The 27,711-nt window shown below is 48.9% G+C and overlaps 1 protein-coding gene and 3 non-coding genes across 5 annotated transcripts; 3 read left to right on the top strand and 1 right to left on the bottom strand.

Moving 5' to 3' along the window:
• Positions 1–217: 217 nt before the first annotated feature.
• On the bottom strand, positions 218–21,472 carry cntln (centlein, centrosomal protein). 2 transcript variants are annotated; one of them, XM_035416950.1, is made up of 28 exons: positions 21,324–21,472; positions 20,687–20,776; positions 19,761–19,849; positions 18,992–19,076; positions 18,613–18,747; positions 18,032–18,211; positions 17,358–17,491; positions 16,774–16,936; positions 15,876–16,076; positions 15,198–15,314; positions 14,112–14,240; positions 13,874–13,995; positions 13,333–13,449; positions 12,734–12,834; positions 11,286–11,380; positions 9,268–9,815; positions 8,108–8,165; positions 7,750–7,855; positions 6,952–7,178; positions 4,216–4,374; positions 3,604–3,701; positions 2,386–2,512; positions 2,107–2,244; positions 1,729–1,914; positions 1,115–1,300; positions 926–1,003; positions 647–764; positions 218–599 (listed from the first exon to the last, which is right to left on the bottom strand). In XM_035416950.1, the coding sequence occupies exons 2-28, from the start codon at positions 20,765–20,767 to the stop codon at positions 592–594; spliced, it is 3,786 nt and encodes a 1,261-aa protein (XP_035272841.1). In that variant the 5' UTR covers positions 20,768–20,776; positions 21,324–21,472; the 3' UTR covers positions 218–591. The 2 variants fall into 2 exon arrangements, with proteins under 2 accessions (XP_035272841.1, XP_035272840.1); XM_035416949.1 differs by having other exon boundaries at positions 218–590; positions 638–764; positions 21,324–21,471.
• trnat-ugu lies at positions 2,673–2,745 on the top strand. The gene has a single exon. It is a non-coding gene; the product is annotated as a tRNA-Thr (tRNA).
• On the top strand, positions 3,230–3,302 carry trnat-ugu. The gene has a single exon. It is a non-coding gene; the product is annotated as a tRNA-Thr (tRNA).
• trnat-ugu lies at positions 4,452–4,524 on the top strand. The gene has a single exon. It is a non-coding gene; the product is annotated as a tRNA-Thr (tRNA).
• Positions 21,473–27,711: the final 6,239 nt, after the last annotated feature.

Below are 27,711 nucleotides of genomic sequence, written 5' to 3'. Positions count from 1 at the left end.
AAAAGGTTCCTGTACTTTCGGAAAGTACTACCCCCCGAGCAGGAACGTTTTGGGGGGTAAAACAAAGCCCCCAGAACTAAATTTAGACCCTAGTTCCTGCGGTGGAAACGCACTGAGTTCCTCAAAAGGTTCCTAGTTCCGGGGTATAGTTCCTGCGGTGGAAACGCGGCTAATGGCAGTGAGTTCAGATCAAGTATTCCAAGTACTGGCATCAAACTATAAGCAAACCAAACCGTCTATTTTATTAAAAAACAAATTCACACTCAAAACACATTCATTTCTCTATAAAACGATTAACAGACAGCTGCCGACACAGAAAGCATGATCAGCTCATCTTTGCAGAGCACTGTTCCTTTGTGTCAGCTGACAATAAAAAGTCGTTCAGGGTTTTTACTTCTCAGACATCCAAGGACATCTGAGCAGGCTGTGCCAGTGCTAGTGCTATGACATCACCAAAGACTGCAGCAATTCACACCGCGTGGCGTGTTGCTGGTGTGACAGAGAACGTCGAGGTCAGGCGTGTTGCTGGCGTGTTGCTAGCGTGTCAGAGAAGGCCGGGGTCAGGCGTGTAGTTGGCGGGTTTCTGGCGTGTCAGAGAGGGCCAGAGTCAGGCGTGTAGTTGGCGTGTTTCTGGCATGTCAGAGAGGGCCGGGGTCAGGCGTGTTTCGGGCCTGTGTTCTGAGGGAAGCCAGCTCCTCTGTTAGCACCGTCCTCTCTCTCAGCTTGGCTCGCACGGCCTCCATCAACAGAGAGACAGACGGGATCTGAAAAGAAGCCGTTTAATTAATCACTTTCATGGCCTGGACACCTGGTACGCATGTCCTTGTACAGAATAACACCTACCGGCCAGGTTTTCACAGGGAGGGAATTGCTGAGCCAATCAAAGTGTATGTTATCATTTTTAGGTGTATGAGGTCATTTATACCTGCTGTTGCAGAAGCTTCATCACTTGGTCCAGCCAGTCGTGTTCCTTCCTCCTCTCTATTTCCGCTTCTTCAGTATTCTGGGGATAAAACAGCAGAGCACCTCTTTAAAAACACAGGGTCACACGGGCCGGGGGTCTCCACACCTCGACCCGAGGATCTCCGTGGGTCTTCTGCGGACGCCACCTGACCTGCTCGGGGTCCAGGATGTCCTGCAGGTCGGTGTGGGACACGTTGAGGATGGAGGCCGCCAGGCACTGCGCTCTCATCAGGGACTCCTTGGACTGGCGGCTGCTCTCCGGATGCTTCCGCCGCCTGTGCTTCCGCAGCTGACCTCTGACCTCCTGCATGTCCGAGTGAAGCTCGCTGGCCAGCGCCTGCAGAAACAGCGCCACTGTGTCAGTAAAACACTCCACTGCATCACCACAGCGACACCTTGTGGTTAAAACACTCCACTGCATCACCACAGCGCCACCGTGTCATTAAAACACTCCACTGCATCACCACAGCGCCACCGTGTCATTAAAACACTCCACTGCATCACCACAGTGACACCTTGTGGTTAAAACACTCCACTGCATCACCACAGTGACACCTTGTGGTTAAAACACTCGCGGCTTTCATCTTAAAAATAACCTCGCTTTATTTTCAACAATGAGCCCTGCTATCAATCTGCTATCAAACAGCACTTTAGCAGTTAGCAGGTACGCGCGGCTGTACCTGGGCTAAGGTGTGTAAGAGCTCTTTAGCGGTTAGCACGGCTGTACCTGGGCTAAGGTGTGATAGAGCTCGTTAGCGGCTGTACCTGGACGAAGGCGTGGAAGTGCTCCAGCTGCGCGTTGGCGACGGCCAGCTTCCTCTGCAGCGCGTCCAGGGACTGCGAGCTCTGCTGCGCCAGGCCGTGCATCTGCTGCGACGCTGTGCGCTCCAGCTCCGCCATCGCCTCCTCACACTGCAGCACCCGCGCATGCAGCGCCTGCGCCTTCTGGTCCTGCGTCGCATTAGAGAGACGCATCAGAGGCAGGGCGCATGGCAGAAACGCGGTAGCAGACTCCTCTATGTCTCCCAGACAGCAGAAAAGCACTTTCGACACTGATTGGTTAGAATGGAAACTCTCTTATGACATCACAGTAGAGGTGACGTCATCCCTCGTGCCACCGTCTGGGTGATAGTGAGGCTTCACCTTCTTGTCCAGCAGCTTCCTCAGCTTCTGGCTGCTCAGCTCGTACTCGCTCCTCTCTTTGCTCGTCACGCTCAGCCTCCTCTTCAGCGAGTCGATGAAGGCCTTCCTGTTCGCCGCCTCCTCGGACAAAACCTTCACCTGAGTGAACACGGGTACGAGTCACCTGGGGGGGGTTTACCTGGCCGTCCCCACCGAGACATAAGCTACAGTAATATGTTACTATGGTTAGAACAAATCTGTTAGGATACGTATCCATATACTAATGTGGATTTCTCATACTTTTCTCTCCAGGTCCTCAATGAGTGATTTCAGGCTCTTGTCGTTGTCCTGGAAGGTCTTCATTTTACTTCTTAAATCTTCAGCCAGCTGCCTCTTCATGGTGATGTCACGCTCCATGTGGGAAACCCTGAGAGAGAAAGAACCCGTTAAAATATCCACCAAAGACACACTACACGCACTACTCAGAGTGCAGATAACATTACTCACACACAGCAGGTAACACTACTCAATACATGTACACGGCTGCAGCCTTAAGACATCTAATGTTAGTCACTCACAACAGGTGTGGCTCCATAGCTCAGGGGTTAGAGCACTGGTCTTGTAAACCAGGGGTCGCGAGTTCAAATCTCGCTGGGGCCTAGGAGAAGTTTTGCATGACATTCTCCAGGATGTGGGGGAAAAAAATCTATGAATACTAGTATTATGGGTAGGGTAGGGAAGGGCCCGTAACCGAAGGTTAAAGACACACATCTTCCGACAAGAAGCGATTATCGAATCAGAATAAAGATCCAAAGTGTAGTGTCTCCACTTTCAAACTTTATTTCCCCATTCCACATAGTTCTGCTAAGGAAGTTTTGTTAATTATTCCTGTGTGGGGATTTCCAATATACACATTCAATATACATTTAAGGAACGGTGTTTTAAAAGCGGAAAACGCCCACAAGCCGCCGATGTTGGAATGTGAGCACAATGACAGTTGATCTCGTCTGAGGAGGTGTGGCTTTACCCTTAAGTAGGTTAACACTACTCACACACAGCAAATAACAGCGCACACACAAGAATCTAACGTACGTTCGCCGCCCTCAGCCATCAAATGTTACGAGCCAACAACAAAGACAGGTGTGGCTCCATAGCTCAGGGGTTAGAGCACTGGTCTTGTAAACCAGGGGTCGCGAGTTCAAATCTCGCTGGGGCCTAGGAAATGTTTTGCATGACTTTCTGCAACATGTGGTGGTGGTGGTAGTGGTAGTGGTAGTGGTAGTGGTAGTGGTAGGTGGGGGGGAATCAAACAAATGCAAATGTAATGCATGGGGAACTGAGCTGGTGACCCTAAAGCTGCAGGTTCCATTCCTAGGCAGGACACTGCCATGGGACTGCTTAAGCAAGGTACTTAACCTGAATTGAAACAGCATACAGCTGTATAATTGAATACTTTGCAATATTTTTAGAAAGTCTGCTAAATGCCAGTACTCACACACTGCAAATAAAAGGACTTACTTTTCCTGCAGCTCTTTCACCTGCTCCTCCTTGGCCTGAAGCTCAGTCTTCAGGCTTTTAGTGGCCAGTGTGTGCTTCGTTACCTCATTACAGGCATTCTGAGAAATACGCACAATGGTGAGAGTATTAATATACAGGGACTTAGTTCAGCTGTTTACGTGTGTGCTTATGGGGGAGTGAGTGGGAATGTGACATTATAAAGGTGTAATATTTATAAATCCATATGTGGATGTGAAACAGGATCTGTTCCAGCACTGCAGCGCAAATACTCACTGCTAGGTAATTCTAACCCTCACAAATCCATTTTAGAAACGGTTTTAACTCTGAAACATTGGTCTCTTTGGTCAAGATTCCCTGCGATTTTGACAGAAGATCAGTGCTAATCGCACCAGGCTGGACTCAACTGTGGAGCGGATGTAATTAAAGCAATGTGACCTGCATCGATCAGACCAAAGCACCAATGGCCCAAACCTGTAGAAAATAGCAGGAAAAAAAGCCCTACACTCCAGTACAGTAGGGGGCAGCACTGCACTGTGCTTTCTACTGATGAAACCGCAGAAGAACAGGCAGCGGGAGGCACCCTGGAGGACAGCGTTCGGCCGCGTCTCTGACCTTCAGTTTAGCCTGCAGGCCCTTGAGCTCCGCCTCGGCCGTGTTTTGGGGTTCGGGGGCCTGGGTGGGGGCACGGGGGGACCTCTGTTTCAGCTCCTCCAGCTCACGCTCCAGCTCGCTTCTCTGGTGCTCCGAGGTAGCGAGGTCAGAGGTCAGCTTCTGTTTAAAGAAACACTCACACGTAACTTCCCATGGTTACCAGATAACAGCACTCAAAAAAACAAAAAGACAGGTGTGGCTCCATAGCTCAGGGGTTAGAGCACTGGTCTTGTAAACCAGGGGTCGCGAGTTCAAATCTCGCTGGGGCCTAGGAGAAGTTTTGCAAGGCTTTCTGAGGAATGTGAAAAACAAATCAAATGCACAACGTTACAGCCATCTAACACCCCCTGGCACCACAGCTCGGGGGCCTGTCTGTGCAAGTGAATGTGACCTAACAGGCAGAAGTGAGCCCTTTATAAGTGAATGTGAACTAACAGAATTGAACCCTGTGAAAGTAATTAGTTGTCGAGCCAGTGAGCTTTCCTTTCACCCATTAATGTCCTCCTCTTCACCCCATTAATAAAAAAATGGCAGGATCTCATAATCGCTGCTGTTTTTTTTTAAAGCACATCTGTCACAAAGAGGAACAAAGACTAATTCCTCAGTAAAGGTAGACTGCAATGGAAAGGTCAGTTGAGATTGAATAATTACTGCGTCAATTCGAAAGAACTCGAGGCGCTCTTTTTCACTTAACAAAGAGCTCAAACATTTTTATTATGAACAGTGAACTCCATGGAAGGGAGCGAGAGAGAGAGAGAGAGAGAGCAAGAGAGAGCGAGCGAGAGACAGACAGAGAAAGAGCGAAAGAGAGAGACAGTGAGAAATAGTACTGATGGGTAGAAACATTTTTATTATGAACAGTGAACTCCACAGAGGGAGAGAGAGAGACAAAACAGTGAGAAAGACAAAGAGATTACAAGAGAGAGGGAGAGAGAGAGCAAGAGAGACACACACGCTTATGTATAGAGCGTACTGAGACACCATCTGAACAGCCTGGGATCTTGCAGTTTTTCCAGAAGCTTCTCCGTCCTCATAATCAATCAATAGCCATGATTGATTTTATACATGAATAAGACCTACCTGTACAGTGCGCCCAAATTATACACACCCTTGACAAAGATAAGCAAAAAAGGCGGCGTAAAATAAAGAATACAGGTAATATTGTATATTGCACAAAATTAATTTGAACATTATATTATTTATACTAATGCAATCGCTCAGAGAAAGATTTGTTGAGGTGTCAATTTGACACTCATATTTTCAGTACTTTGCAAACCCTCCCTTCACAAGTATAACAGTACTGAGCGGTGTTCCAATGCTTTAGATTTATGCTTTTTCCAGTATATCAATCCCAGGACCCACTGTGTGCATTAACGTGGGTTAACTTTTAACACATTCTAATAACAAGAGATTCTAATAATTATCATTATAAAGAAGTAATGATAAAGAAAATTATGATTATATAATAAGACAATTTGAATAGAAATGTTTGATGTCTAGCCCGATTCTGAATGCATTTACATATATAAAGGGGGGGGGGGGCCTTCACAGCTTTAAGCCTCTGTTGCAAAGCAGAGACCCCTGAGGGGCGGAGCCTAAATCAGAGGGGGACGTCTTCACTGCACTGCAGTTCCCAGCTAACTGGCCGTGATTTCATTAATTAAATAATTACGCTGATTGATCTCACGCCTCGTTAAGACTTCAGAGACGTTACCGAGCGTAAACGCCGCACGCGCCGCGGTACCTTGGGCAGCCGCCGGAGTCACCGCGATTCAGAGCGACGGCACATCGCGGCGGATTCGGCCGAACTCAGGGGGTCTCCGCTGACAGGGGTCAGAGGTCAGGGGTCTTCCTGTACCGTACGCTAAACAAGGCACAAGGCCACTAGCTGCACTGGTCTCTTAAAACTCTCAAATGCAGCGTCACTGAATTCGGGCATCTTTCATAAGCACGGAACGCACGCCTGGTGAGGAGGGCCTAAAAGCGGGGGGGGGGGGTAAATGCAGGCCGTAAATAAAAAGGCATTTCAGTTATTTTTTCTCGTTGTGCGTGTGCATCCCCAGCTGCAGAAACCCGGACGGCGGGCTGGACAAACAGAGCGCCGAGCGATGGGTAAATACACACAGGCCGCCGCGGTGGCAGCGGGGTCACACTGACATTTGGCTGATCCCTGGGTAAATGGCGCGGTGGCGGCGATGCCAGGGGCCGGGGGCCGGTCAGTACCAGCAGAGCGCAGCTCCTGGGGCCCCTGGGGGGACCCCCCAGGCGGGACACAGCGCACTGGCTGTTTGCTCTGTAAGCCACCTGCGCAGCTCAGACGCACAGACTGCGCCTCTCCTCTCCCCTCCGATCCCCTCTGTCCCCCTCCCCTCCACTCATTCTGTCATCACATTTTAAACCCTTTTAAACAGAAGTCACAAACCGGCTGTGTACTGAGCTTCTGGGGAGGAAGCGCAGGTTCACAGCCTTACTGAAGAGCCCTTCACAGTGTGTTAAAGCTGTATAGTAGTGCAGTGTGTTAAAGCTCTATAGTGCAGTGTATTAAAAGCTCTTTAGTAGCCCTTTAGTGATGCTGCAAGTGCACTTGCTGGTGTGGTAATGCCATTAGCCATGTTTGGTGATTGGAGGGCTCAGTGCCAGGGAATTATCCTATTGGACGGTTCAGCGCTGAGAGCGTGTGGATTGGAGGGCTGGTACCTGTGAGAGCTGCTTGCTGGCGTTCAGCTTCTGCGTGAGCGCGCTCAGCTGCGACGCCATCTTGTCCTGCGCGAGCCGCAGCTCCTGGACGGCGCTCTGCGCGGTCTTCTTGGCGGCCTGCAGGACGGTGACCTGCTGCTGCAGAGCGCCGATCCTCTGCTGGAGGGCCCGGGAGAACGCGCCTCTCCTCCGGTACGCCCGCCAACCCCGCGGCACCTGCACGCAGCCTGAGACACACACACACACACACACACACCTTACTGCTGCACCTGCACGCAGCCTGAGACACACACACACACACCTTACTGCTGCACCTGCACGCAGCCTGAGACACACACACACACACCTTACTGCTGCACCTGCATGCAGCCTGAGACACACACACACACACACCTTACTGCTGCACCTGCACGCAGCCTGAGACACACACACACACACACACACACACACCTTACTACTGCACCTGCATGCAGCCTGAGACATACATGCATTACTGCTGCAGCTGCACGCAGCCTGAGACACACACACACACACACACACAATTTACTGCTGCACCTGCACGCAGCCTACAGTACTAAATGTACTGTACCACTTAAAATGGACCGTTGTTCGGCCACTTGTTAAAACAACCTCCGGACATAATTTAATACTATGCCAAACTACATTTCAAATTATGGCGGGGGCCTAGTAAAAGTGGGCTTGTGAGGTTCTGTAATCTTTGCTTTTCCCCTGTGAAGCAGTCATTACAAGGGAGTTTAATGTGTGACATCATTAGTGCGCTCTGATAGGATGACTCACCAGGCTGGGCGTGTCCGACGGCCTCCGCTCGCGCGTCTCTGATGTCGCCCGTCTGCAGGGCATGCTGGGAAGTCGAGGAGTCCCCGCGGCGACGGTCGCACGGTGACTGCGGCGGAGCAGAGCGTAGCGTAACTCAACACCGCGTCCTGAACGCTGTTCCCTCAGGGCGCACCGCTGCACCGTTTGTACTCACATCAAACAGGAACATGCCGCTCGTTCATACCGGCCCACGTTAGGGTTCGATCAGCGGGGGTTTGATCTGCGCCATGCTGCGGCTTCGCACACACGCACACACACAGACAGACACACACACCACACACACACACACACACACACGCAAGGAGGGGGCTTTGCTGACCTGTGGCCGGGCAGGAAGTGAGGTGTTCAGGCTGTCGGTGTACTCCTCTCCACTGTCACTGGAGAGAGAACAACAACATTCACTCACATACCCATTACAGCACATTTATACAGCATGAATACGTACAGGGGCATAAACACTCTATACAGTCGTTTATAGGCACAACTATCCCCGAGCCTCACAATTCAAATATCATGTTGGAGCACTTTGGGGCCACACAATCATTCTCGTTTAGGGCCACTGAAACCCTAGGGCCGGCTCTAAATTAATAAATACACTGCTGATAATAAATGAAATTTAAAAAAAAATAAATTAAAAAAATCTATTGCAGTGAGGGCCTAAATGCAGTTCCTGAGAACAATGGCTGTCAAGAATGACAGGACAGCACTGGCTGAGATTCACTCCGCAGTCACGATCAGACACGCACGAGCACACACAAAAGCAAATCACTGCTGCAAATTATGAATCAATCTAAGAATCAAATGACTGACGTAGTAAAGGGAATAACTACGCCATTATCACAACTGCTTCCCATTTCTGGCGCCGGAATCGCAGTGGAATTTTGTGGCTGGAATCCCAATTTTTGGAGCATAAAGGAACCGCAGTGATTAAAAGGCCCAAGTGTAAAACGCGCTCACTGGACAATACCACAGACCACTTTCTAAACACCATTCAGTAAACAATAAGGTTCACTGGCTTTGCATGAAACAGTGATGAAACAACGGATGCAGCTAAATTTAAAGAATGTAACACAGCTGCTGAGCTGAGAGGAGGCAGGAGGCGGGACCTGGCTCAAGATTGACAGGCTCCTCAGAGGCACGGCTAACCGAGCAGGTCAAGCTCTGTGTCTGCACAGGCTAGTTCTGCTCCTGCGCAGGCTAATTCTGCTACGCTTACCGGTAAGTCGCCTGTATCTGTATTAATGAGCAGCACAGGTAAGTCACCTGTATCTGTATTAATGAGCAGCACAGGTAAGTCACCTGTATCTGTATTAATGAGCAGCACAGGTAAGTCACCTGTATCTGTATTAATGAGCAGCACAGGAAAGTCACCTGTATCTGTATTAATGAGCAGCACAGGTAAGTCACCCGTATCTGTATTAATGAGCAGCACAGGTAAGTCACCTGTATCTGTATTAATGAGCAGCACAGGTAAGTCACCTTTCGGCGCTGACGTCCTCCCAGTCGTCCTTATTGGCCCTGGGGTGTGATGGGCGTGTCCTGCTCCTGTAGCAGGAAAGGCGTCGGCGCAGTGACCCCCTGGTCGAGGCGGCGGGGGCGGCGGCGTTTCGGTGGTGTTTTCGGGAGCGGGTGCGGCTGTAGTCCCGCGCGGCCCGGAGCAGCCCCAGCTCCTGCCGGGCCCTCTCCAGGCGGAGTCTGGCCTGGGCCCCCTCCCTCCTGGCCTGGGCCAGCTGCCTCCGGCACGCCCCCAGCTCCTCCTCCAGCTCCTGCGCCACGCCCTGGTGCCACGCCCGGTCCGCCTGCTGCCGCGCGGCCGCCTGACTGCGCAGCCGCAGCACGGACGTCTGCAGCTGCTCCCGGGCCTCCGACAGCTCCTGATTGGCCGCCCGCAGGCTCTCCGCCTCCTGCTCCAGAGACCACGCCCTCTTCTGCAGCCTCTCTCTGGCCTCGGACAGGTCCTGATTGGCCTGCTTCAGGAGCTCCACCTCCTTCTCCAGGGACCACGCCTTCTTCTGCAGCTGCTCAACCTGAGAGGGCCACACGGGACCAGGACAGAGCAAAGCCTGCCGTTTAGATCCAGGTTCCCTCTACAGGGGAGCCCCAATCACAAAAACACAAGGAACGGCACACATACAGAAGATCTTTGCGGAGTGTGATAGATCTTTGCGGAGAGGATTAAAGATGCACATTTCATCTGTGTGATAGACCTTTGCGGAGTGTGATAGATCTTTGCGGAGTGGATTAGAGATGTACAGTTGGGCTGAGTGACAGACCTTTGCAGAGTGTGATAGACCTTTGCAGAGAGGATTAAAGGTGTGTGTTAGATCTCAGCGCAGTCAGTCACAGATGAGTGCATAACTAAAAGACGGCGAGCTCCTGGGCTGAGTCTGTCTCTCTCGCGGGTCTGATCCATTTCAAACACAATCACCCTCTCTGTCTGGCTGATGAGAGGCCGCCCTGAGGAGTACGACATCCGAGTCAGGCGAAAAATCTCCTCAATTACCGCCTTTCCCCAGGACGAATCAGGCTCAGCCTATCGTCCGCTGCACATTATGTTTAACACACCGCCTGTCACTCACTAATACCGCCAATGACAGGCCCCATTAGGGGTCCATATGGCAGTTATTGGCACGCGGTCACGGGCATCATCTGCGGGAAATCAGCCCCAAACAATCCCATTCGCCTGGGTCCCGTGCATACATGCACTTGCGTGTCTGATCGAAATTTCTCCTGTTCTCTGATATTACACCCATTAAGCCACTCATCTGAGGACCAGGTCTGACATGCAGCTCTAAACAACCTGGAGCATTACTGTGTCTCCTACTGAGTACTACTCTGAGTACAGTGTAGTGCAGTACGGTATAGTGGCGCAAGTGAGTGTACAGGTAGGTGCGTGTGCCTGTGTGTTTATGTGTGTACAGGTAGATGCATTCATGTGTGTGTGTGTGTGTGTGTGCGTGTGTGCAGGTGTATGTGTGTGTGTGTGTGTGTGTATAGGTGTACGGTACCTGCTGAGCAGTGTTCTCAGTCTCCGCGACGGCCGGCGTTTTGGGGGAGCTCCAGCAGGTGTGTGTGTGCAGGTGTATGTGTGTGTGTGTGTGTGTGTGTGTGTATAGGTTGGTAGAGGTGTGTGTGTATGTGTATGTGTGCAGGTGTGTGTGTGTGTGTGTGTGTATGTGTATAGGTGTACGGTACCTGCTGAGCAGTGTTCTCAGTCTCCGCGGCGGACGGCGTTTTGGGGGTGCTGCAGCGGGTGTGTGTGTGCAGGTGTGTGTGTGTGTATAGGTTGGTAGAGGTGTGTGTGTGTGTGTGTGTGTGTATAGGTGTACGGTACCTGCTGTGCAGTGTTCTCAGTCTCCGCGGCGGACGGCGTTTTGGGGGTGCTGCAGCGGGTGTGTGTGTGCAGGTGTGTGTGTGTGTGTATGTGTGTATAGGTTGGTAGAGGTGTGTGTGTGTGTGTGTGTGTGTGTGTGTGTGTGTGTATAGGTGTACGGTACCTGCTGAGCAGTGTTCTCAGTCTCCGCGGCGGACGGCGTTTTGGGGGTGCTGCAGCGGGTGACCCCGGCGCCCTCGGCCTCGTTCAGCAGCAGCTCTGTCTCCCGGGGGAACAAAGCGCACGCCTGTCACCGCCTCAAAAGCCTTAATTAGCGCTAACGAGCTTCTCCACTTTACCTGTCCGTCCCTGCGCCCACTCTTCCCGGAAAAGCAGCGCAGGGTTCGGGCAGCGCTAATGGCTGCTAATTGCCAGCCCCGGTAAAGGAAGCGCTACGCTAACGGAACCGCGCAGCGCTGAACGGGGAGCGTGTGGGGAGAGGCCGAACCAGCCTATCACGCGGCTGCGTTTGTTCATCCATTTAAAAAAATAATGTCATTGTTTTAAAAAAACAATGCTCTGCATCAGCGGTATGTATCTGCGCATATCTGCATATGCCACAAATGAATGTGATGCACAAAATAACTGCGCTGTTGATGCTATGTAATAAAGTTGTGTAAGTCGCTCTGAATAAGAGCATCTGCAAAAAAGCCTGTAAAATACATTTTTTTAATTTGTGTATTGTATAGTCAATAAAGTATTCTGCAGCATCACACAAAACACAGGTACGTAGAACGCAGGTGAACAGGACCGGCTACGTTCTTGCACGATGGTAAAGAGAAAAAAAAAAGTAAGAGTAACCTTTCTGACTCTTCAGCATAAAATGGTCACACAGTCTCTGGAACCCGGTTTGTAGAAAGAGCTGAAGTTAAATATTCACGCCCCAAACTTTCCCGGTCAGTCGACCTTTGGAGGGCAGAGAGGCGCAGTTCGCTCAGCAGGTTGACGTTCCTTCCTGCGTTCCGCGACGGCGGCGTTTGTTAGGTGAAATTAGCCCCTGCTTTCGTCTCGCGAAGACGTCACATCCAATCGGAGGCTCGGCGGGCGCGGGCACAGCGGAACGTGCCGGAAGCTCACCCCGGGGAGGGGTCCCGCGATCACAAGGGGGGGCGGCCGGGGATTCGCTACCTCGAGATGAAGCCTGCGTCTCCCTGGGCCCGAACGCGAGCGCGCACGTTAACGTCTATCCCATAACGCACGGAGACACAACCTCCCCGTGTTAGCGCCTTTCATCTCAGCGCTGTCCTTCCTCTCTCTGTGTCAGCCTGCTCCCCCTGATAGAGAGGGACGGGACTCACAGGTACCGGCGCACGGATGAGTGCTCAATGGCTTTTTGCTTCAGAGTCAGTTTGGTGCATTTAAAGTGAAGCCCTGCTTGACTCCACACCCTCAAGAATTTTTCTTTTTTTTTGTTGCCAGGATCGATTCTGCACTTTTTTCTTGGACATGCAGCCATTTTGCTATGTCAGACGTGTCATGCGTACCACACCCCTCTCTCCATGCCTCGGCCCCCCCCATCTCCATGCTTCGCCCCCTCATCCTCTCCATGCCCCCTCCCCTCTCCCCCCTCACCTTGCTGCTCCTGCTGCAGGCTCATGCGCACCTCCTGCAGTGCGGACCTGTCCACAGCGGCCTGCACGCGCAGCACGTCCACCTCCTCTTCCAGATTAGTCCTGTACCCCCCCCAGGACAAAAACAACCGGCTTTACACAGAACTGTGCACCACGCTAGCATTAGCATTAGCAAACGCACTTGAACAATCCCATTCATCGAGCAGTGCTAATTCATTAAAAATGCCTGCAGATCACCGAATGCTAATGGCTAACGGTACAGTTGTGTGAATAATGAAACAGAGGCCATTCCTCCTGGGCTTTCAGAGGCATACGCTGCAGTGCGTACGTATCTCAGCACTGGACCAAGGACAAAGGACACTCATTACCGCAAACACCTTCAAGATGAAACCCCAAAAGTCCCGACGTCTTTATTACAACTCATTTAAGTCAAAGTCCAGGATGGTGTCCGCAATGGTTTCTCACAATGCTTCATAAATAATACATCTTAAAGGCATTTTTTGGCTGCTTAAGGTTTTTGTTAAATTTTGTCGTCTGAGCGCACGTGTTGGTCCAAACGCTGGCGAGGCTCTTAGTGAGCCGTCTGAAGTACACACTCACTTCTCAGTGGCGAGGTTCTTAGTGAGCCGTTTGAAGTAGGCCAGCTCATTCCAGACGCCGTCGCTGTCCTCCTGCCGGAGCTCCCAGGCCTCAGCACGCTGCTTCCTCCCCCTCGGACTGCAAACCAAACACAGAGTTACTGTGCACACTGTACACAAGCCTAACCCAACGCAGAGTTACTGTTCACACTTTACACAAGCCTAACCCAATCTGGACAGCAATTTTTGTTAAATATGTGGATCTGTTGCAAAGTGACAAAGGATGTGGGTCTGTTGCCAAGTGATAAAGATGTGAAACGGTTGCTAAGTGATAAAGAATGTGGATCTGTTGCTTACGGAAAAAGGATATGGACCTGTTGCCAAGTGATAAAGCATGTGGCTCTGTTGCTAAGTAATAAAAGTTGTGAATCAGTTGCTAAGTGATAAAGAATGTGGATCTGTTGCTAAGTGATAAAGCATGTGGATCTGTTCCTAAGTGATAAAGCATGCAGATCTGTTGCTAAGGGTTAGGTGTTTTGGGTGTGAGGTGATGCTGCTCGTACAGGTTTTGGGATTCCTCAGCCTGCTTTAGCTGCTCTTTGAGAGTTTTGTAGTTGTTCTGAAGCACGTGCAGCCTCTCCTGCCGATTCTCATGGGCTTTCTTCAGTTCTGCATTCTCCTCCGTCTGTCCAAACACAAACCCATCCCCTTAACTACGCATTCTCTCTCTGTCAGTCAATCAAACACAAACCCCACCCCTCAGCTCGGAAGTTGTAAACACGCTGCCCGGTGCGGTTTCACCTTTAACTGAAGCATCTCTTCCAGGTCTCGAACCCTGGCCTCAGCCCGCTTCAGCCCCCCGAACGGTCCCCTTCTGCCACCGCTGCCGCTCGCCGGGGACAGCGACCGGGAACGCAGCACAGATGCACCCTGGGAGAGAAACCACACCCACTCTCAGCCCTGGGCAAAACTGAGCATGCTCACTCTGAACGCCTACAACACAGAACAACTCAGGCCTGGGCAGAACTGAGCATGCTCACTCTGAACGCCTACAACACAGAACAACTCAGCCCTGGGCAGAACTGAGCATGCTCACTGTGAACGCCTACAACACAGAACAACTCAGCCCTGGGCAAAACTGAGCATGCTCACTCTGAACGCCTACAACACAGAACAACTCAGGCCTGGGCAGAACTGAGCATGCTCACTCTGAACGCTTACAACACAGAACAACTCAGCCCTGGGCAGAACTGAGCGTGCTCACACCTTTTCTGTTTCATAGAATGGCAATAAAACAGAACACCCCCAGAGGCGAACAGAGTCTGCGCACAACAGCTGGTTTTAACCCGCCAGACACTAATGAGCACGCTCATTTACATTTACATTATTTCTTCAACAATAACGATGTCCCATTAGGGCAGACTAAAGGGTTATAGATGCAGGAACACTGGCCTCCCTACAATGGAAGGGAGAAAAGAACGGTCTAATTGCCCTGTGGTTATACTTAATAGGACAACTGCGTAACTGCAGGGAAATCTCTTTCTTAGTAATATTGGAATAAAGGATTCAGAATGAGCAGACCAGGTGGTCAATCACAGACACGACCTCACATCGGAATGTTTAGACACCTGCACTTTTAGGAGTAAAACAAACTGTGTGACTCTAAAAACTGTGTGACTCTAAACACACGCAGGTGAAGAGGACAGGAGTTCTCTGGTGATGCGTCTGAGGATACTGCGTGTGATTGGCTGTACTGTTACCCAGGGAGGGAGGGGTTATTATACATCCTGGCGGTGTCTCCTCTAGACAACAGTTACACAGACCTCCAGCACAATCCAGGCTGAATGAACAGGTGGGTGAGCAGAGGGGCGGGTGGGCGTTCGGTACCTGCGATATCCTCAGGTTGGTCTGTGTGTCCCGGCTGGGTGTTGCGCTCAGGGTTAACGGCGACTCTTCATCCTCCACGCACTCCCCTCTCACACTCCTCCTCCTCCTCAGCCGCTCCTGGAGCGCAAACCAGCATTAGCCAGGCCGCCGTACCGCCATGCCGGCCTCCCCAGGACCCCCTGATCCGTAACCGTGACTGATCTCCTCAGCGGCGCAAACGCGCGCCTCGTAAAGCCCATTACAGCGGCAGTAATGAGGAAGAGTGTGTCTGCTCCCTTATCGGTGCGCAATTACCCAGCGGGGGTTACGGCAGGGTTCCCACGGCAGTAGCAGCTGGAACACGCACGGGGAACACACAGAGAAGCATGCACCATGTCCGCCTCCAGGACTACGAGTGGAATGTCTGTAGTTGCTCTGGCGGATGGGGGAACAGGCTGCAGTGGCGGTGGGGGGGGGCGCGGTGGCGGGGGGCAGGTATTTGGGCTCACCTCCGGCTGTCTGTAGTTGCTCTGGCGGATGGGGGAGGAGGCCGCGGTGGCGGTGGGGGGGGGGGGGGGGGGGGGGGGGGTGGTATTGGGGCTCACCTCTGGCTGTCTGTAGTTGCTCTGGCGGATGGGGGAGCAGGCCGCGGTGGTGGTGGTGGGGGGGGAGTGATGGGAGGGAGGTATTGGGGCTCACCTCTGGCTGTCTGTAGTTGCTCTGGCGGATGGGCGAGCAGGCCGCGGTGGCGGTGGTGGGGGGCGGCTGCAGCTGGGCCTGCAGGTGGAGGATCTCCTGGTCTTTCAGACACAGCTGCGTCGTCAGGGAGAGCTGAGCCTGGCGAAGCTGGGCCTCGCTGGCCTTCAGAGCCTGGAAGCTCTCATTCAGATCACTGTAGAGCTGGGAGGATCCACACAGCATTACATTCATTTAGCATAGCATGACATTATATTCATTTAGCATTACATTACATCCAGAGAGACATACGGTGAAAGAGCACAGAAGTGCATCTACCTGGGTCACGTGAGTAACAGTAACGAAGCATTAAATGTAAGTGAACCTAGAACCCCAATACAAATCACAGATTAACATTGCTAACATCCACATAAATCCTCAAAGTTTGCCACTGTCTACTTCATTCTTTACATTTAAGCTTGTCTCACTACCGTTAAGACTATTCAGACAGAGGTGCGTGCGTGCTATTCATGCAAGGGTCAATGCACAAGGTCAATACCATGGCGACGACTGCTCTTTTCCTTGGGCATAATTTATAACATCGCATCACAAATTCCTGTTATCCATTATGGACTGAATGCTAAAGTAAGGAAGCAGAGAGGACTGAAGAAAGGCAGGAGCTGTGTACAGGCAGTGAGGTGGGTTGGATGTGTTGGGGCGAGCGGTATGTGTTTGGTCAGATCTGGGATGGAGGTGTTTGGGCGGGCAGTGGGGTAGGATGGAGGTGTTGAGGGGGTGGGATGGAGGTGTTGGGGCAGGATGTAGGAGTTGGGGGTGGGATGGAGGTGTTGGGGTGGGTTAGATGTGTTGGGGCAAGCGGGATGTGTTCGGCAGACTCGATGCATTCGGGTGGGCACGTTACCCGCTGATAGGAGACGGAGTCGGCGGAGTGCGCTGCCTCCTGCGTGCGCAGCACTCTCTGTGTGTCCAGGTTGAGCTCCTCCAGCTGCTTAATGAGCTGCGCCTGGTCAGACGCGTGCTCCACACTCTGAGTGTACAGAGCCTGCAGCTGCTGCTGGTCCTGCCTGCGCACGCACACAGGGGAGCACTGCGTAAATACACACATGCACGTACACGTACATACACACACACACACACACATACATACATACACACACACACACACGCACACAGGGGAGCACTGCGTAAATACACACATGCACGTACACACACACACATACATGCATACACACACACGCACACAGGGGAGCACTGCGTAAATACACACATGCACGTACACTTACACACACACATACATGCATATACACACACACACACGCACACATACATACATACACACACACAGACACACATACATACACATACACACATACATACATACACACACAGACACACACATACAGCATAGCAAAGCTCATATACACAAAGTGTATATAAATACACATGTGGAGCACCCAATATTCACTCACGCACTACACTACTCACTTGAGTCTGGTCACATGGTCATCCATTTGTTCCAGCTCTTTTTCTCGGGCAGAGAGCTCAGCTGTCAGGTAGCTGCATCTCTCACGCAAGTCTTCAATTTGCTGCTTTGCATCCTTCAGCTCACCTTCAAATACCTCCAGAAAAAAAACACATATCGTGTATGGACAACGAGAATTTTCAAACAGAAGAATGGTTTGTGAAACACCGAGGAAAGAGAAAGGGAGGTGTTATACATGAACTGGGCTAGTAACTCAAAGGTTGCTGGTTCGATTCCTGGCTGTGGCACGGCTGTTGTACGATATCAGCAACTGAAATAATTCAGTAAACTTCCTGGCCAAGAGCACCTGTTAAAGGCGTGGTGTAAAGGTACAGGTGTGTACAGGTTTATGCAGGTGTAAACAGGGGCAGGGGCAGGGGTGTAAAGGTGTGTACAGGTTTGTGCAGGTGTGTACAGGTAAAGGTGTGTACAGGTTTGTAGAGGTACAGGTGTGTACAGGTTTATGCAGGTGTAAACAGGTAAAGGTGTGTACAGGTTTGTAGAGGTACAGGTGTGTACAGGTTTATGCAGGTGTAAACAGGTAAAGGTGTGTACAGGTTTGTAGAGGTACAGGTGTGTACAGGTTTATGCAGGTGTGCACAGGTAAAGGTGTGTACAGGTGTGCACACGGCCTCACCTGGGCTTTGGTGTGGATGGCGGTTTTCTCCTGCGACCACTCGACCGCCTGCTCCAGGAGCTTCTCCAGGTCCCTCTGCATGCGACCGCAGCGATCGTCCAGCCCCACCTTCGCCTCCTCCAGCTCTCTGACCACGCCCTGCTGCTCCGCCTCCCTCCTCTTACTCTGCTCCTGACACGCCTACAGGGCGGAGTCACGGGGGGCAGGGGGAGGGCCATCACACAAGAGGAGATATCGGTGTTATAAGTGTGTAAACTCTTAAATCAGCTGATTAGCTGAATACACTTAAATCAAAATCACTTAGTCCAGTGTAACTGGTGACCACAAACCCTGCAAACACACCAGCCCTGCAGGAATGGAACTGCCCACCCCTGGACTAATCAGAGGTCTCTCCTCTCTGTCTCCAGTATTAACCATTTACCCTGATGTTAGCCTCAGCTGCTCGGCTGTTACATGGAAGAAAGAAACACTGGGTTTGAAGTGACTGTGAGGGTGGGAGCAGTGCTGGAGGTCACAGTCAGGTAAGGGGCAGGAGGTCAGGGGCGGGTCTGACTGTCAGGGTCACAGAGGCGAGTACGGACCTTCAGCTCCTGGCTTTTCTCCTTCAGTCTTTGGCGCAGGGCAGCCACGTCCTTCGTCTTCGCAGCGCTGTCTTCCTCCGCGGAGCGTGCTCTCTGGGCCAGGCTGCTGTTCTCCCGCTGGTGGCTGGTAACCCTCTGCAAAGGACCAAAGAACAGCACAGCGATCAGCCACAGAACAGCATGGCGATCAGCCAAGAACAGCACGGCGATCAGCCAAGAAGAGCACAGCAATCTTTTTGCTGATTTTTCTGCTATCCTGTAGAGTGTCTTTGTGACCGTTTTCTATTAAAAAAAAGCACTATACAAATAAAATGGCATTTGATCTTATTTACAGAGAAGAGAAAGGATGTGCCATAAAATACGAGAACACCAACCCTACCTGTTCCAACTCCTGTATTTTATAGTCTTTGACTTGAAGAATCTCCAGAACTTTCCGGTCTTTGGCCTCTCCTTTCTGCTTCTCTCTAAAAGAAGAGAAATCAGAGAGGAAAAAAAACGACATTAACCGCTCACCCTGAGAGCACTCTTCATCTAATCATCACTGTCATCTAAAGGATTAACATCATGCAGAAATAAAAATCACTCAGCGTATGGCAAGTGACAGCAAATTAGCACATCACGCAGCCAAAAATATGACAGCTTTATTCACCCAGTGAAAAAAAAAATTATTTCGAAAACCATCTCTATGCAGGGTTTGGATCCTCTGGTTTTTGCAGTCCAGCTAAATTACAAAAATGAGATGATTTTTTCCCCCTATTACTCACTGATTATTTCTGCCTTTACAGAAATTATTTTTTGCAGTACAAACACTCATTATATTCTAGCAGGCACTGGGACTGTAAGTGAAAAAACTCACAGAATTTAAAAATGATAGAATACTAAAACAATAGAATACTAATTTTTTAAAGACTATGTTGTAATTACAGACCGTTAAAATGAAGCAGTCAGTGATTCTATCTTTGAGAATGCTTTCTCTTAAGGTTACTAAGTTCAGAGTCAAATCATTATTACAAGGTCGTCTGGTTAAAAATTATGCTGCAAAAAAGAAAAGAAAAGGTGTCCTGACCTGCACACATTCCTTTTTGAGTGTTGGGGCAGTACAACAGCGCTGAAAGGACCTTGGAAGACATTTTAAAATGAGTACTCACCGCTCTACCACCAAACTCACTGCCTGCGTGAGGTCCGGATTGGCAACCTGCAGACGCTTCCATAATGACCACACAAACTCTTTGTCTGCCTAAAAAAAGGGGGAGGGTCCAGACCATTAGAACGCTTTTAAAATTAATTAGTTATTTTATCATTAAAAAAGTGTAAGAAAAAATATTTACCACGATGGGTCCCAAGATTAGCAAAATAGAATAAATTAAATACAGCAATTCTCAAGAACAGTTAGTCTTACAACTTGATGCCACAGCTACAGTAAAATGTTAACCATTGATAGCCTTTTGATTCAACAATACAACACTAAAAACTACTTCCCTGCCATGCTCAACAGACACAACAACTGATCCCTTCTGTCGAGTTTTCTTGACAACTTTAAAAAAAAACCGTTTACAACGGCCTCAGTCAAAAAGCAGCAATCAGAAATGTGAGTGACATATTCCCAGTGCGCAGGCACCATCTGGTGGAGTCATCGTTATCCTCCCAATTCATCTCTAACGACAGCTCGTCGCGAGCTGCAGCTACGCGTCACAGCTGTGAAACACCTGTGCAAACGCCCCTCTCAAAAGCCGCTAAAACACTCGGGCTTCTGCCTCGATAGGGTCGTAAAGGCGGCAGCTAACGCGTATGGAAGACTGAACTTGGGTGTCAGGGTGCCGTTGATAGATGTTTCCTTAGATGTAACCTTACAGTAATGTTAATCTGCACTGAGAAAAACAGTGCAGATTAACCCCCCCTGAACCTGTCCGCTACTTCACCATGACAACAAACCCCAGCGTGTGTCAGTTACCTCCAAACCCCAGCCTCCGCAAAGCCAGGTTCCGTCTACGTCAAGCTATATACACCTCACATGCACCTGCATCCCCGCTTTCGGTTCTGAACATGTAGGATTCTGGTGCATCTTCAGGTTTACCTGACATTGAACCAGCTCCTCTGACAGGTTCCGTACTTCTTCCTCTAAGAGCATAATGCGATGGTTGTCCTTCGCAGCCATATTGTCGTGCTAAAAAACACATAAGTAAACTTGACGTTAGTTCAAGCGGTTACCAAACACCGGTTAATCCACGATTTGCATGTACCACTGCCCACACGTCCCATAGGAAGGTGACAATGTAGATTAGGTAGCTTGTAATATGACTGACGATAAGATCTTATTGTGGAAAATGTCAAATCGTAGCTAACACTCGACACTGTTTTGATTTTAGAACTCGCTAGCTAACAAGTTTGCAAGCAAACAGATTACTGGCAAGTTACGCGAATGCATTTCATCAGCAGGCAAGCTCAGTCAGATAACTTCTAGACTTTAAATAAACTGTTGAACATTAATGAAAATAATGTATAATCCAAGCATAAAGCACATAGAACTAGCTAGGTGGCAGAGTAGCTAGGCAGTCCAATCAGCTGTTCTGAATCAACACGTAGCTGTTAGGCTAGGCAGCTAACATAGATATCTATCTCCCATCGGAGCGGATTCGGGACGATAATGGGTCCAAGAAAACATTTACACGACTCTGATTAACAATCTTGGCTAAAGTAAATCCGCGACTTACTTTATTAAGGATTTATTTCTTCGCAAGTTTATTCTTTAAGGCTGTCTACTCCACTGTAGAATATTCGCAGCCATTGAGTGCTTCGGTTGCTAGACAGCAGCTTGTTCTTTCAAACGGGCGCGCCGTTGTGTTCCGCAAAGTGTCCCTTTGCTGTTCACGGCATTTTGCAGCAGTCCGGCGAGTGTTTGCGGCCTTAGCAACAAGACAAGGCAAAAACTTTTCAGCTTCTCTATGAAGTTCGAATGCTTAGGGTTGAGTTATCGCATATCCCACTATTTTTGTTTCTTTTATGGGAGTACATTTTTGCTCTGCTACCTATGGAGCTAGCTACGGTAAACATGGATTAAAGCGAAGTTTGGATATATCTGCCTATAAATGTAATATGCCTCATGATATAAATTGGTGAGGTCATAAATCATGATGATTTTTTTTTTTGGCCCATTTCCCTTTTAAAAATAAGTTTTTGCTTTGTACTCGTAATTTTCCAACAAATGGTTTAGTTTCAGTGACAAGGTGTCCAAATTTTCAGCCCTGCAGATTTTACCTGTTGACTGAAGACCTTAATCAATGGAAAAAGTAACTCCTTTTTCAAGGAATAATTAGCTGTATTGCAAATTAAACAAGTTATTGATCTGACTGATTAGAAGTCCTGAGAAGAAAATATGGCACATTTATTAAGGACATGAATAGCTATGTTTGACATAATTTGGCATCAAGAGGGTAAATCAAACCACGACAGAGAAAAGTGTAACATCACTTTGTAATTCAGGGGTTGCAATTGTGGCTTGAAAGAAGTGTAGGTGACAGTACAATGTCTATATGAACCAGTTGTTAGTGCCATACAGTAGTCAGGTAAAAACAGAAGAATGTATATAAGAACACAAGACTACATCATGATACGAACAGGCCATTGAGCCCTTCCAGATTCATCCTTTAATGTAAAATCACAAAACGAAATCTGATCAAACATAAAGGATTCTCTGTCTTGTTAACCGTGAACCTTGATCATGCAAATTTTGGGCATGAAAAATTCAGGAAACAAGCCTCGGCAGAGGTGGAGTGTTGAACCCGAAGCTGTCAAACCACAGGGAACCACAGACTGGTCTCCTCCCACTTTACCACCATCTTTGATTTGACACAGGAAGTCTACGTGGCTTACAACTCACTGAAGAGACTTGCAAGCCATATGCGGGGTGCAGGTTTAGCAAATGTCTGTCGCAGTGTCAGTTTGAGTTCTGTTTAGCAGGCTGTCATCGTTGAATGATCGCAAGTGCTGCGGTACCAGAGAGATGCCGCGGCTGTCGTACGGTGTGTGTGTGTGTGTGTGTGTGTGTGTCTGTATCTGTGTGTGTGCGTGTGTGTCTGTATCTGTGTGTGTGCGTGTGTGTGTGTGTGCATGTGTGTGTTTGAGTCTGTGTGTGTGCGTGCATGTGTGTGTGTTTGAGTCTGTGTCTGTGTGTGTGCGTGCATAACGGTGTGTGTGTGTGCATGTGTGTGTGTGTGTGTGTCTGTATCTGTGTGTGTGCGTACATGTGTGTGTGTGTGTGTGTGTGTGTGTGTCTGTATCTGTGTGTGTGCGTGCATGTGTGTGTGTGTTTGAGTCTGTGTGTGCGTGTGTGTGTGTGTGTGTGTGTGTTTGAGTCTGTGTCTGTATGTGTGCATGCGTGTTACTGTGTGTGTACATGTGTATATGAGCAATTCTGTGTGCGATTTGCTCCAGTGCTTGTGTTTAATCTTGTGTCTGAATTGAATGCGTAAGCTCTACGAACCCCATCATTATGGAGGTGTATTAACCTTTGACGGAGCCACGGACAGCACCGGACTCACTCATTGATACATCTTCATGAGTAATCAGGACAGTTGCGTCATCAGTGGCCCCGTGCAGCCATGTGTCAGCATCCATAATGCAATGCTTGGGTGGCTACTGACCAGATCGGTCCAAAATGTTCTCTGCAGTTGGTTTTAAGGCTTGAAAACATAGATGTCCCTGAAGCAGCAGATGGGAAGTTCATTTCTCCGCTGTGGGGCATTACATATATGCTTACAGGAACACCAAACTCTGCCCCAGTCCCACCGCCTTAATGCCCTCCAATTGTCTCATTGTTTTTAAATACACGTGTCACATGTTCATTCTTAAACCAGAAGATGAGGGAAAGGGAAGAGAGGAGGAAGAGACCCGCGTGTGGCCTCTTGCAATCTTAGGCTGATGTCTTAAAAGCCCACTTTAGGCAATAAGACTTTAAACGATCAAATCTCCTCCATCTCCACATCACTTCTCTTGTCCCAAAAGAAAATGCCGGGGAATTATCTACAATCAAACAGCAACGGCTTTAGGAAGTGCCCTTAAGTGCTCTGTGTTCATTAGAGGGCAGCGGGTACATCCTGGTATTCATTTTTCCCTTTCGTGAAAAAAATAAATAAAATAAATAAAAGAACAAGGATACCAGAAATAAAATATGCAGGAATCTGCCAGGAGCCGCTATGCTAATTCATGTTTTCTTAATGAGACATTAGGAAAACATCTGAAGGCTTCCAAGGCCTATAGGTGACATCATGTACAGCGGAAGATGGGAAAGGGGTGTGGTTTGGGTTTGGGGGGGGGGGGGGGCGGTGGGGGGAGAGGCAGGGGGTAAAATGTCAACATGGTTGCCTGTGTCTGATTGCTGAAATCAGCCCAGGTAATTTTCCAGTGGATAGACAGTGATTACACCCCGCCTCTCTTGCCTGAGGAACTTTTTCCATCTTCGTGGATCTGAGCGGTTCTCTCTCAGTGCGGTTTAACTGCACGCGGACTTCACGCGGCCTAATGCTCTGCCTGTGATTGGCTACGAGTCTCGGGGGAGGGGTGTAGTAGAGAGAAAAAAAATGCATTGTGGAAAAAAAAAAAACTCCATTCTCTGTTCTTTCATGATCTATGTAAAATATCTCAAACATATTCATGGAATCAGGAAATATTATCACACTACATCACCAAAATGACCCAAATTATTAAGAACTCAGATGCACACTTTAATTACGTACATTACTGCATCAGAGGGCCTGTGGACCTTGTAGAGATTATGCCTGCGATAGATTGGCAGCCTGTCCAGGGTGTATTCCTGCCTCTCGTCCAATGCACGCTGGGATAGGCTCCAGCACCCCCCGTGACCCTGCTCAGGATAAGCGGGTATAGATAATGGATGTTTGCATGGAACAGTAATAATATTAATAAGAATTATAATAATAATTATTATTATATACGCGCATGTCCTGTATGTTCTGATGCTCTGTATGTGCAACACAACCTCAGCCCAGGTTCTCTCTGCGTATCCGTATATAATGGGCGTGTTATATTAGTATTCTCAATGCGGTGCCGATGTAAAATGAGTTTTCTTCAGCTCCATTAAAAATGTGCGGGACTCTCCTCCCCTGATGATTGACAGATTTGCATGTGGAGGAGAGCGCTGCTCAGCTGAGCGGAGGACGGCGACTCCTTGGAGTGACGGCGCGCGGACGCATGACATTTGCAGAGTGCCGTGCCTGGCTTTGGGCGCCAGGACATTCGGGGGAACCGGGGGAGGCACGCAGGGTGGGTGGGGGGAGGGGGGGAGGGTATCCAGCACTTCACCGCCCCGTCAGAAACAGGGGGGTATATTGCAAATGACACCGGCAAATCAACTGTAAATAGATGATAATTTGATTGACATCTGGAGGGGGCTGTCGCGGGCGTACAGGGCCTGTAACGGGAACATTTACTCAAAGCAAAGGCAGCTTTCCACTAAATCACTCGCCGTCCGGAGGGGCCCCGCCAGATTATAATTGCTTGTCCTTCCCCTTTTTCGCTGCAATTTCCCCATTACCGGCACCAGCAGCGTCTCATTTAAAGCAAGGTTGTCTCCTAAATATTCACACGGCACCTCTGTTTAACCCTTGATGTACCTCTCTGCGAAGAACTCGCCGTTTTTGTTGGTTTGTGTGCGTATCGGTGTGGGTATGTGTGTGCATGCTTGGGAATGTGTTGAGTTTTTTTGTGTGTGTGTGTGTGTGTGTATTAATGTGTCCATGTATGAGTATGTGTATATGGTTGTGTGGTATGTGTAGATGTGTGCATGTTTGTGTGTGTGTGTTTGTATTCATGTGTCCATGTATGAGTATGTGTATATGGTTGTGTGATATGTGTAGACGTGTGCATGTTTGTGTGTGTGTAAGTGTGTTTGTATGCATGTTTCCATGTATGAGTATGTGCATATGCATGTAGCGTGCATGTACACACAAGTTGTACAGAAACAGTTGTTTAAACATGAATTGAGGGTCTAATGACGCACGGAATGAATGAAAGATGATGAGCTATTTACAGACTACTTTCCACTCAATAGTAGACACACATTCAAGCATGTGAAATTAAGTTCAGTGATAGATTTTTGAAAATGTATTTTGCTTGAGTGAAAATATGCCAGTGGCAACAGTCATGGGAATACAAAGACTAGGGGCTGTAAATGTGAGCCTGGTAGGACTGCATGGAGGAGGGTTTGCATGCAAGCTGGGGGTTATGAACGTGATGTGATTGGCAGAGGTTTGGGAATGTGCCCATGATTGGTCAAATGTCAAAGTTCAAAGTTCACAGCAGGGTTGTCACTAATTTGCTACTGCTGTGGTCTGAAATGTGGAGTGCTGTGATCACCAAACATGAAATTAATTAAATGAGTGAGGTGAATTCTAACAATGTGCTTTCCGTAGCATACTGTATGTAGTAAATGCCAGTAATCATATCAATAATTTATTATCTTCTTTTTAGCCGTGATGACAGGATCTGCGTATAATGAAGGGGACAAGGTTAATAGCTAAAGTCTTTTAACGCTCTATTCTATCCTGTCCTCCTGCACCGGAAATTAAGTTTCATATAACTGATGGATTATAAGAGTCAGCATTCTCCTCCTGTTGAATCTTTTCCCCAAAACACCGTTCAAAAGTGTCCTTTTACAAAATGGAGGCTTGGAGCTTGCTGGAATGTGTGTGTGTGTCTGTGTGCATGTGTTTGTGTGTGTCTGTGTGCATATGTGTGTATATGTGTGTGTGTATGTGCGCACATGTGCATGTGTTTGTGTGTGTGTGTGTGTGTGTGTGTGTGTGTTTTTGTGTGTATGCGCGTGAGTTTGTGTGTGTATGTGTGTCTGTGCGCATGCGTGTGTGTGTGTGTTTGTGTGATTATGTGTGTGTGTGTATGTGTGTGTTTGTGTATGTGTTTGTGAGTGTGTGTGTGTGTGTGTGTGTGTGCGTGCCCCTGGGGGTCCTCATCCAGATTTCAGGTTAATGGAAGTGATTAGCTTTGGGAGTTGAGAGGGAGAAACACTCACTCAGGTAAGCTCTCTCGTATAATGCATCTCATGGGGACTGAACTCCTGCCCTGTTTCCTGGGTCTACAAACTTTCCAGTCTCCGTGCTCAATTCCACAACCATTTTGAACCATTAAAAGAGGTCATGTATTACGGATGAATCATCACCACAAACACGGGCCATTTTTAATGCTTTTGTTCTTTTTAAGGCTGGGTTGGCTTCAGCCTGACCATGTGATGTACAGTAATAAAGAATCAGGCAAACAGAGAGTGAACCACTGTAACACCACAACGCTGCAAAGTATTTTTATTGATATGCAGGGGGGGACGATGTATAAAAAACGGTTGCAGTTTCTACAAGGTTCACCCAATATGCATGTATATACCCTCAAATTGAAGCTGGTGGTCTGCACTTCAACTTGGGTATTGATTCATTTAAAATACAATGTGCTGGAGTACAGAGCCAAAAAAATGTGTCACAGTCCTAATCCAGACAGCATTGCATGCAATACTTTAAAGTTTGACAGAGAAAGAAAGAACAAGAGTAAAAAGGACAAAGAGAGAGATAGAGAGAATATGAGAGAGGGGGGAAAAGATGGAGAGAATGAGAGAGAGAGGGAGAAAGAGAGAGAGAGAAAGAGAGACAGGAAAAGAATGAGAGAGGAGGAGAAGCACACGTGTGGACTTGGTCCCCAAGCAGGGATCAAGGTCGGAGAATAAAAAGAGGAGAGGCTTTGATGTGACGTGTGAAGGCAGCGGCGGAGACACCTGTACTGTGGTCTCTGTGTCTCAGTGTCCCAGTGGCCCCCCCGGCATTAAAATTGCATGGAGGGGCTCGCTCATCTCTAATGGGAACTGAAACGCTCTTCATCACCGCAGTGATGGGGATGGCTCTCCGGTAATTGTTCTGTCTTTTGTTTTGATGTGTATTAAGTGGGAGGTACAGATGGGTGATGCCAGTTGCCAGTTTTAGTTCATGATGTGATGTGTGCGTGTTTGTGTCAGAGAGAGAATAATGTATGTATGCATATGTGTGTGTGTGTGTGTGTGTGAGTTTGTGGGTGTGTGCGTGCACA

Source organism: Anguilla anguilla, chromosome 5 (genome assembly GCF_013347855.1).
Source record: "Anguilla anguilla isolate fAngAng1 chromosome 5, fAngAng1.pri, whole genome shotgun sequence".
Lineage (NCBI taxonomy): Eukaryota > Metazoa > Chordata > Actinopteri > Anguilliformes > Anguillidae > Anguilla > Anguilla anguilla.
Note: the sequence above shows the minus strand (reverse complement) of the source record. Positions and strands in the feature narration are given on the sequence as shown.

Excerpts from the sequence above, each read along its gene's own strand:
- cntln (XM_035416950.1), bottom strand. The coding sequence starts at position 20,767 with ATGGCTGCGAAGGACAACCATCGCATTATGCTCTTAGAGGAAGAAGTA. Across the intron at positions 15,315-15,875 it reads GCAACTACAGACAGCCAGAG|GAGCGGCTGAGGAGGAGGAG; the intron begins GTGAGCCCCAAT and ends TTTGCGCTCCAG. Across the intron at positions 1,915-2,106 it reads GGAAGCTGCTGGACAAGAAG|GACCAGAAGGCGCAGGCGCT; the intron begins GTGAAGCCTCAC and ends AATGCGACGCAG.